At 34.2% G+C, this 11,392-nt stretch overlaps 1 protein-coding gene and 1 long non-coding RNA gene across 5 annotated transcripts in view; one reads left to right on the top strand and one right to left on the bottom strand.

Annotated features, from left to right (window-relative positions):
* The first annotated feature begins 309 nt into the window (after nucleotides 1–309).
* LOC306645382 lies at nucleotides 310–5,879 on the top strand. Its single transcript, XR_013759630.1, has 2 exons — nucleotides 310–1,081; nucleotides 1,115–5,879. It is a non-coding gene; the product is annotated as an uncharacterized lncRNA (long non-coding RNA).
* Nucleotides 4,295–11,392, bottom strand: part of IL33 (interleukin 33) — a 59,770-nt gene continuing 52,672 nt past the window's right edge. Inside the window, exons 4-8 of one of the 4 annotated variants that reach the window (XM_079113099.1) lie at nucleotides 10,784–10,906; nucleotides 9,379–9,504; nucleotides 8,778–8,828; nucleotides 7,744–7,841; nucleotides 4,295–6,226 (exon numbers count right to left, since the gene is read on the bottom strand). In XM_079113099.1, coding sequence (XP_078969225.1) covers nucleotides 6,035–6,226; nucleotides 7,744–7,841; nucleotides 8,778–8,828; nucleotides 9,379–9,504; nucleotides 10,784–10,906 — 590 coding nt within the window. In that variant the 3' untranslated portion in view covers nucleotides 4,295–6,034. The remainder of the gene's footprint in view (nucleotides 6,227–7,743; nucleotides 7,842–8,777; nucleotides 8,829–9,378; nucleotides 9,505–10,783; nucleotides 10,907–11,392) is intronic. The other 3 variants (XM_079113098.1, XM_079113100.1, XM_079113101.1) reach the window with 3 other exon arrangements.

Genomic DNA, 11,392 nt, shown 5'->3' with positions numbered 1-11,392 from the left:
CCTTTCAATGAATTTGTCAGTTTTTGTTAAAGTTGTCAAATTTATTGTTGTAGCATTGTTCATAATGTTCCCTTTTTATATGTTTAATAGTTTTAGATGGCCTGGGGATACAGCTCAGTGGTACAACATTTGCCTAGCATATGTGAAGTCCTGGGTTCAATCCCCATTATCACACAAAACAAAACAAAACCTTTACAACTACAGATATCAATTCTTTTATTATTGATAATGATAATTTGTGTCCTCTTTTTTTCCTGATTAGTCTGACTGAAGGTTTATAAATTTTATGGATTTTTCCAAGATCCAGTTTTTGGTTTTTGATTTTTCTTATCATTTTTCTGACTCATTTAATATTAATAAATTATTGCATAAATTTTTTGTTGTCTTATTAACCATTCCCATATCTTAGAATATTTGCACTTTATCCTGTGCTCTTTTGAAGAAATATAGATATTTCTTTCATTTTTACTATTAATAGTTTATATTTATAATTGAATATTTGATATGTATTGTTATGATCTCAATGTTTGGGTCTGCACACTGCAAATTCACAGTTTGAAATCCTAATCCCCAAGGTAATGGTATTAGAAGGTAAGACCTTTGAGAAGTGATTAGGTCTTGAGGACAAGATCCTTATGATTGGGATTAGTTCCCTTAAGAGAGAGACACCAGAAGGGTGGCTAGCCTCTTTGATCACGTAAAAACCTTATCAGATTCCAAATATGCCAGTGCAGATTTTGGACTTTCAGCTATCAGAACTGTGAGAAATAAATTTCTGTTGTTTATAAGCTACCCAATTTATGGTGTTTAGTTGATGCAGCTTGAATAAAGTATGACACATACAAAAGAGTAAAATTTGTAGGTCAAGAAATATAGTCAAAGCTATGAGATTTTTAGATTATTTTATAACCTATCAGATCTCATCCATTCTGATTTATTCTATCCACTTCATCTTTCAGAGGGTAACTTAAAGTTGTAGAGGCATGCATATGTTTTTAAGGTTCTAATTGTATCTAAGAAAAATTTTTCTCAGTACCAATCAAATTTGCCTATATTCTAAGCTAACATTCACTAAGTGGTTGTATGTGCAATGTAGCTCCTACTAGTGTTGTAGGAATCAGGTATCAAAATAATCTTTTCTATTGGCAAAATTTACTTTAAACTTCATTCAACAGAAAACCCAGCACTAGCTTAAGCAGACGTGAATTTCTTTTTCTCTCTCAACATAAAGTCTGCAGTTAGTATTTCAAGAATAGTATGGCAGCTCAACAATGTTACATGTGAATTTTTTTTTTTAATGTTAAGTTGCCCAGGAACAGACTCTGTATTAAGTGTTTTTGAACTTGTGATTTATTACTAAGGTAGTGCTTTACAAGAAAAACTAAGGGAGTTAGGGCAGGAGAGGGCAATCTATGTAGCATTTAAGGAAGGAAATAATCTCATGCTAAAAGTCCACTAGAGTTAGCTTCAGCATGAATTTAGGAGGGAAGTTCTGAGTGAATGCTAGGTGAGGTTGGTGGAAGGAATGTAAACTCAGACACTCACGTCTTTCTGTGAAGAGGGAAAAGCATCATTTGTACCATCAAGGCTGTACTTGTGAGAAGAGCTGCAAGTGAATATGGAAAGCACACAGAGGATAGTGGTGGTGGAGATGTGTGGTACTCTCAGAAATGGCATCAAAGGAGACTAGGACTCATCAGTACTGTCTGTTATACCAGAGTTCCATCTTTTTCTCCTGCCATTTTTAATGTATAGGTCTTTATGCCCCTCCTCATCACCTCCTGATCAGAAGGAGGCTATTGTACATTCAGCTTCATATCTTTTGTCCTTGTAGAAAGATGGGGAGGATGAAAGGCTGAAAAGGTACATATCAGTCATATATGTCATTTTAAAAGTTTTTCTCAAATGGTTATCCTGCTTATATTTTATTATCTGGAACTATATCAAATGGTTTCCACAGGCATCTGGAATGGTTTGTTTCTAGTTGGATAAACCACTAACTGGAACAAAGTGAAGTTCCATTGGTAAGCAAGTAGGGGTAGTAGTGATATATATTAAGTAGACAACTACATTTTATGGAGAAACTGAAGTTTCATACCTTGTTGAAGCCACACCATCTGTAAGTGGTAAGCCAAGCCTATGTTTTTAATATAGTGGACAGTGATTCATGCATTCTTTTTATGGTAATGTCCTGTAGGATAAGCTAGGGACTGTAACTGGGCATGGACATATTTTACTTCTTATTGATACCTCAACAAAAAATAGCTCATTGATTTTATCTCTGCCAGCTGGCTTTCTTTCATTTCTTGCATCCATTATTTAGATTTAGCTTGAACCCTGACTATTAATAGAATTGGAACAACTGAATTTACCCTTTTTGCTTAAGACCTGCAGAAGGAACCTGCTTAATATGATTTTCGGAATAGATATATGAACCAATCAGGGGGGTACTAGGGCATAGGGGTAGAGAATTAAGTTCTCTTTCCTTCCCTGATGACAGACCCACATTGATTTCTGTCACCTTACATGACTATATACTGTAGAGTTGGAATTTTAATATATACTGTACGTGTATATTATATATATTCCATATGGACAAGGAGAATAGCTTAGATTTTTTTTCTATATTTTCATTGGGTTCAGTGTGTATGGTATGTATTTAATTAGTTACTGTTAGAAGATGAGATTTCTGGTCTATACAGGTAATAGTATAAGAGAAGAAGGAATTTGGGGACAAGTAGACCCAATCTCCGCCAGACTATCCCAACTGAAGATCTCACAATTCACCATGAAATTTCTCATGAAGCACAAAGATTGAAATTGTTATTTCTGACTTATTTTGTTCTGTGTAAGTAGCAGTTATGAGTCAATCTTTCTAGACTTAATTCAAGGTGCTGCATTCTAATTAGATAGGCAATTTCCTTTCCAACTTCCCTCTTCAAATTTAATTCATACTTAAGTTTCTTCCCAATTCTAAATGATCTCACTCATTCAAATAAATTTTTCTTGACCATATTTCTAGTGTTATGGTTTAGATATGAGGAATCCCCCAAAAACTCATGTGTGAGAAAACAAGAAAGCTTAGAGGTAAAATGATTTGGTTATAAGAGCATTAACTTAATCACTGCATTAATCCACTTGAATGGATTAACTGGGTGGCAACTGTAGGCAGATAGGATGTGGCTGGAGAAAGGTCACTGGAGGTGTGCCTTTAGGGTATACGTTTTGTCCCTGGTGAGTGGACTTCTCTCTCTTCTTTCTGATTGTCATGACCTGAGCAGCCTTCCTCTGCCACAACCTTTTGCCTTGAGGTTCTGCCTCACCTTACACTCAGAACAATGGAGTCAGTTGTTTATGGACTGAGATACCTGAAACCATAGCCAAAATAAACTTTTTTCCTCTTCTAAATTTTTTGTTGTTGTTGGGTCTTTTGGTCACAGTGACAAAAAGCTGGCTGAAACATCAAGGTATCCAAAAATACATAGAAACTTACAGAATATAAATGAAATATGAGGGAAAATTAAGTTTTGACATAATTTTCATTTCTGGTATAGTTAAATGGACGTATTCCTTCCAATAATGTGTATTACAGGCCATCAAAACACATGCAAGTAAGTGACAAAATGTCACAATATCTTGAATATTTTAAACAACATTGATTATGAAAATGGTAGAATGGTTTTTCAAAAAGAAAAAACAAAATAAGATAGATGACTCGAAAGATATCTAAATAAGGAGTCATAAATCTGAGATTAAGGTCTAATGAAGGTGTGTATTAGCTGTTTGATCTTGGGTAAATATCATCTAACATCCTTGTGAGGGCTTCTATACCAGGAACTAGGAGGACACAAGCAAAAATCTTACTTGATTTTGAATTACCAAAATATCAGTAAGTCATTTGATTTACTCTACATACCAACACTGATATGTTAGGGTGTGCTTACTTTCACTTGAGAATTTCAGAAAATTAGCCAACGGTGGTGGTACACGTCTGTAGTCCCAGAGACTCGGGAGGCTGAGGCAGGAGATTGTGAGTTCAGAGTCAACCTCAACCACTTAGCAAGGCCCTAAGCAACTCAGTGAGACCCTGTCTCAAAACAAAATACAAAAAATGGCTGGGGTTGTGGCTCACAACAAGGGTGTGGTTAAGCACCCTTGGGCTTAATCCCCAGGACCAAGAGAAAAAAGAAAAAAAAAAAAAAAGACTTTTGGAATATTGAGTTGTTTCATGATAAAATCATTATAGCCATACATACTTTTAAAAAGTACAGTTTATTGAGAATTACAAACAGTATAATGGATATATTTATTTAATAATTATTTTAGGTATATCATACAGATGCACACAGTCAATGCTTACTATTTTTTGGAGGGAATGATATAGGTTCTTTTATTTTTGTCTCTATAGTGAAGTTTTGACAAATTATGAAATAAAGGTATATTCTACAGTTGCATAATTTTTATACAATGATTCTCAGCCTCTTTTGTCTTATATTCCACCAGAAATTATACCCAATAGGTTCCAATTAATTAGAAATTTAAAAGCCCATACTTTAACCAAAGGTTACATTTCATTTTCTATTATTATATTTGCCATTAATTGTAAGCAATGTCTATGAAAAATTATAGTATAAATTGCCAAGGATTGAAATAAGCAAAAACTATTCCTTTATTTGTTCAAAAACTATTCCTTTATTTGTTCTATATGATTATTAATTTTAGTATCTTAGTAACAATAAAACACAAAGATGTCAGTAAACAATTTTGTCATTAGTAGGCAAAAATTCTACAGTGCTGGTACATTATGTAAAAATTCTACATTGCCAGGTACACAAAGCAGAATAAAGGTAGGCATGCAGAGTTCAAATGAAATGGAAATGAAGGTAGGGGTAGTGGTGCCAAAGGATACGTTGGTCAAAAGAAGTAAATAAGGGTCAGAGTTTAGTGAATATTCCATAGTGAGCAGAGTCATTGAGAAGCTGAACAACAAAAAGACCTGCTGTGTTCATGGAAAGCAAGGATTAGAAGAAATGTTATCAAGGTGATGAGCATATCAAAAGTCATAGATCTCTGAAAGTCAGGAGCCAAAGGACATAGCATGCACAAATGTGAGGGGCAACCAGCTATTAAAATTTCAATGTTAATTTTGTGTCTTTTCTGACCTTAGTAAATTAGAGGACTTCTGGTTCCCTCATGGTATTTGAATCCCATGCTACTTGGATGTCCCAAGCATACTATTGTGACTCAGTATTTTAAGAAAATGTTTTAGCTTGTTAGATATTACCAATTATTTCAATTATATGGGTGAACTGAAATTTGTTTCCTAATATAAGAAGGCCTTGTAAAGTTAACTCTCTATATAAAAATTATTCCTTATTTAATCAGAATTTTAAAAATGAAACAGGTAAAATTATTCATTTTATAAATACTGGGCTTATTTTTTTTAAGTTTTAAATTATCCTTGCCTTTTCATTTATATTTCTGCATAAGCATGCAGGCATTTGAAGTGCTGTAACTCTTCACAGAGAGAGCCAAAATACCTAGGGCATTTAGAAACACACTCAATATTTTATTCTAGTTGAGAAAGGTCAGTTTATGCAGTATTTGTTCATTTTACTAACAGCTCTAGTGTTTGAACCTATTGTTTGGAACAAGGGAAAAACATGTAGCTCTTTAAAATGGATCCCTATCTAAAGGGTAACATGAGTTATAGGCTTGCTTCTCTGAAGAGATCTAAGCTCTAAATGTGAAATTCTTTCTGGACTGAAACTAGAAAAAAGTAAAGATTAGCCTATTTCTCTTCAAAAAGCAGATTTCTTTACCAATATCCTATTTTATATACCCATACTTTTATTGAATATGTAGTGATACAAAGAAAACAACTGAAGGATTAGAAAATAATTTTTTTACACATAGTAAATGAAACATTCCACAGCATTCTAAGCTTTTCCTCTAGATATTGCCTGTTTCTTTCACCCTTCTCCTTCTCCAGTAGTAGCATTGGGTTGCCCAAACCAGATCCTGCAGCTCTCTATTATATTAAGGAGAGCTTAAACATGATATTCTCACTAGTCTGACTCTTTCCTTCCACCAGAGCAAGGTGATTATCTTTGACTCCTATATACATTCCACGATTACTCTTACATTCGAATGAAACAAATTCAGAGGATTCCTTATGAAGTACAAAGAAGGTCCGGTCTGGCAATGGGGCTTTACACTTTTGGAGCTGAGGAAACAAGAGAAAAAGCAACCAATATGTGAGTCAGAGGTCCAGAATCAACTTTCCCTTCATGTGTTAGAACCTAAATGGAAATAATAATCTATAACTTGCTATTCCAGCAAGCCTGCTTACTGAGGAAGGAGGTGGGGAGTGAGTAGAGGGTAAAGAGTGGGTGGAATGATTTAATTTGATTGACTGATAGCATACTTAGAGAGGCAGTATGTCTTAGAATGACTGAATCTGAATGCAACAGCTTTGGATTTATATCCTTGTTTTGTTATATACTCTAAGACCTTGAGCATGTCCCTTTGTCTCTTAAGCTTCAATATTTTAGTCTAGCCAGTTTCTAGACCAGTTAATTCTCATCTTACCTATAAGTATATGAAGAATACACATGATTATATCTTAAGTCACTAAGTTTGGGGGATAGTTTGTTACTCAGCAATAGCTGAAACATAAGTTTATGATGGAATATAATAGCTCCATCAGACTTAACTGTAAGGATTAGATGAGATAGTGCTTAGCAAGCTTAGTATTTAGCAAGTGCTTGGTATATGATAGAGCTCAGATGAGTTACTTCTTACTATTGAGTAGTTATAAATGCTAGATGCTGTGTTATATATATTTAGGGATATTTTGTTATGGAAAATGCCAGTTAATTTCCACTATTTATGTTAATGCCATACACAACTGTATTAGTTAGCTTTATAATTTTGTGTATTTATATAATCTGTATTATACTTTCATGTTCCCGTTATTGAATCTACCTTTGACTTATTTGTTCTTCAAGATATTTATAATTCCTTGTCATGACCAATATAATATTACCATTTACTAAGTAAACAATATGCAGTGAATCCTATGATTAGAATGTAGATCATTTTGCTATCCATATATCTTGACATGTGGAAATGTGTGCTGCACCCCCTAACCACCGCTTTAGCAGACTTGGAGTGTAAGATTATTTTACAAAAAACAATTCCTAGAAAAACATAGTTCCTAAAGCCAAATAAAAAGAAACTGAGGGGGCTGGAATTGTGGCACAGTGGTAGAGTGCTTGCCTGGTATGTACAAGGCCCTGGGTTCCATACTCAGCATCACATATAAATAAATAAAATAAAAGATCCATTGACACTAAAAAAAAAAAAAAAATATATATATATATATATATATATATGAAACAGATTATTCTGTATAGCAGTGCTTCTCAAACTTTAATGAAATTGTGCCTCTCCTGGAGATTTGTTAAAATGCTAATCCTGATTCATTCCTGGGGGAGCTTGCAATCCTGCATTTCTAACAAGCACTCAGGTAATTCTGTGCTGCTGTCAGACACCAGATTTTTAGCAGCAAGGCCACATATGCTTTTCTCCTTCCCCTACTGCAGAAGAAAGTCATTAGTAGTAACTGATTGTTTTATTTACAACAGCACAAACAAAACTCCTTCAAAATATCCCAAACACCCAAATATACATGAACGGATAGAGTCAATCACCATAGTTATATAATCATGCATCTGTTACCTCCACAGACTGCTCCTTGTTGTTGGCATGCAGCAAGATGTCTCTGTCTTTTGTAGGACTCAGGTTTACCATTAACAGCTTACCATCAACACCATCACCTTATAATTAAAATGATAATTTTGTGAGGTAATACAGTTTTCAATTAACTAGATTTAACTATTCTATCATGTATACACACTTCAAAAATTCTGTTATACATGAGAAATACACAGGTTCATTTGCCATTAATTATGAAATTAATAATAAAAAAATAGAAAAAATAAATTGTAAATTATGAAGACTTGCAACTCATCTTTAATTTAAATCTTTTTAACACCCAGGAAAATGTCAAGATATCAAACAAAATAACTACTTCACTTACTTAGATATATGTGCACCCAAATGAAAGTAAAGAGTCATTATTAAATAAGTAAGAGGGTACTTCTAAATCCCTTGAAGGAGAGAGCTTAGTATTTAAAATATATGCTTTCCAACTGGAGAATTGTGACTCATGGGCATCAACTTCCCTGTCTGCCTGTAAAGCTACAGGACTTTTCAGGGTTGTCCCCTAATATTTACTTCTTCTTCTTACATAATAATAAAAGATTTCCTAGTCTGCTTCTCATGGCTTCATGCAGCAATGAACTGAGTTCTTAGGTCTAACTTCTTGTGCCCTTAAAAGAAAAGAGAATGTATGCATTCATTTTCCTCTGTCTCACTGATTGGATGTTATTATGGTGTCTAGAAACCTTGAACCATGTAGCTGCTGATAGAGCCACAAGGTAGAAGCCGTGCGTCTGTACAAACTTTAAGCAGAACTACCATTCCAGTCCTGGGCAAATTTTTATTAAATGCAGCCAAACCTTTATCCTAAGTATTAATCTAAAAAATTAATGTGATGGAATAAATCCTGTAAGAATTTGAGATTTTTATCATGAGCTTGAGTTAGAGAGAACCTTTTGAAACCATCTTCCTTTCCCATGGAGTATTTTGGATTTATTTTTACTCCAAACTTAAGAATTCAAGCACTACAACTACTCAAGCCTCCAAATTACCTGATTCACTCGAGGAGTAGGGAGACACATGGTATCGCAGTAACACCTTGTCTAAAAGAGAATGCATGCAATCAATTTGGTGAGATACATTTTTATCAAAAGGTGTCAGTTCCATCATATTCATAACATCAAAGAATATCCTCTCCTTTTATTATATATAAACAAAAGCAAAACTTTTGTGGTTCTGAGGAGGTCTTAAAATTTTAACATGGTCTGATAAATTCAACACAGTTGTTATTAAATATTTATGTCATTGATAGCAGTGGTTATATTCTTTTTGATAAAGATTATACTTTGGTGATATTAATAAGGCTAGAAAGATCTAGTGGGCAATTTAGCAATAACAAATACGTGGGGTCCATCCCTCCATAGTTCACAACATATATACTCTCAATATCTATATTCTTGCATAAGTAATCCTAATTAAACTTCTGAATTCTTCTCAACATAGTGATGTTCAGGTATCCACTAACAATGCATTGGAATGAGCACAGATAACTAAATCTATTTGCTATATCTGAATTAATCTATTGTTGATGTTTTCATAGCTTTATTTTTTACTAATCATCATTACATAATTGTAGATAAGGAAATATTTTACCTTTCTCTTGGTCTTTTGGCAGGTCTTCAACATTGGTCACATAATTTCCATCTTCCCAAACAAAACTAACATGTTGATCATTGTATGTACTTAGGGAAGCACAAGATTCTGTAACACATGAAACTCCTGCAATAAGTAAAATTCATAAAACTTGTTCCCATGAATAATTCTTTTGATAAACAGTTTTTTGAAGTGTGTCCTCAAAAATTTTTCTTTTACTTTGCAATTTGAGCTATATTTTGTCAGTGATGGCACAAGTTTTACATAGCTCAAAGGCTGAGGTGTGACACCTGGATGTGATATAAAGGTGCTAGTCTCCTGAATGAATACCCTAGGAAGACCTGTTAGAGTACTTATGGGAGGATTTGGTGGGGAGAAAGAAGCTGGAAAAATGACGGGCACTGCCTGAAGAAACCTCCATGTCTTGGTTTCCTGTGGATTAGGGGACTGTGGGAAAGAAGAGACTCTATTTTGACAGACTTGTGAATGCTCATCTATAAAATGTGGTTACTTAGAGACTTCTAATAGTCCAGGGGAATATAGTTGTAATCCCAGTTCTCTCCTCTAAGCTGAATAACAGAAATACTTAGAGCAATGTTCCTAACATTTTTAAATGTCACAGCACACATAGAAAATGATAATATTTTTAAAGCATGCAGGGATAAACTGGTGCAGATTAAGGGGTTACTTTATATTATAAGATTATACTAAAAAATATACAAAATATTAAAGAGATTGCTAAATATTGAATTTACATGTGAACTTCTAAAGCAAAGTGATCGAAAGACTCTTGGTGAAAAACTTCACTTTTATTTTTGTGAACTTAATATGTTTTTATCAGGAATAATGCTTTAAGTGGCGACATGTATTCCTTATCAAGTTTCCTGAATGATGATTCATTCACTTTTTTCCCCATGCCCCCAAGGCCTTGCACATGCTAGACAAGTACTATATCACAAGCTACACCCCTAGTCCCTCTTCCCTTCTTGATAGTTACCATCAATTTGAATCTTTGTGCAAGCAGGTGATAAAATTGAAAAACATTGTAACTTTAAAATATATTAAGTATTGAAATTATATTTAAAAAAATAGATCTTCCATTCCTTTTATGAACAAAAGGTTGAAATTTGGGGGAATAATACAATTTTTTCTCTCAAAGGATAATTTATTTCCATGAGGAATAATATATAAAATTCCAGTCCACAGCAAGCATTTCAAAATCATGATGGCATATAACTATAGAATGCTCAAGTATTGTTAGATCAGTTACACTTGTTTGGATACCACTAAGTGGGCACATCAGCATCAAACAGAGGTTCCTGATGCACATGAAAACAGACTTGGGACTGCCCACTTGTGTCTTACAGCCCTCCTCCCTCCACACCACCCCTGTGACCCATCACACCTTGGATACTTGATATGTTAAGTGTTTTAGTGTTTTCTTGGGTCCTGGCTATTTTAACGGTGGAGTGTTCCATAGCAGGTTGATAGGCAGCAAATAACTGATGTTTTTCTTTGTGCTTTTCACCTGTAGGTCAGAAGTTGAACAGGAGTGGACCATTAGTCCCCACTCTGTATACATTCCATCCCCTTTTGATGATTCCCAGTCAAGTCTGCTTGGTTACAGTGGTAAATGATCCCAGGACTTTGGGCACCCCATGATCTGATGGGATTAATATCTCCTGGGATTCTTATACCCTAATAGAGCACACTAGGAGGAAGAAAACTGATCACCTATGGTCTCAACACTCCAAAATAAACACTATTAACCTTTTAGTTTACTCCTTTAAATAACATTACTTAGAAATATTATAAGCCTATTAATATATAATTTTGTAGCCTTCATTTTTACTTAACATTATAACATAACCATATCCCTCATGCTGTTAAAAAACTCTATGTGCCCCTTTAAAAATGGAAAATAAATAGTTCATCATCTCTACTCTTTTGGGTGAAGAAAAAACTTATGTATTTAGATGCAGTAAGTGAAGGCAAATAGATACCCATCACTGTT

Source organism: Sciurus vulgaris (genome assembly GCF_902686455.1).
Source record: "Sciurus vulgaris genome assembly, chromosome: 15".
NCBI classification, from domain to species: Eukaryota; Metazoa; Chordata; class Mammalia; order Rodentia; family Sciuridae; genus Sciurus; species Sciurus vulgaris.
Note: the sequence above shows the minus strand (reverse complement) of the source record. Positions and strands in the feature narration are given on the sequence as shown.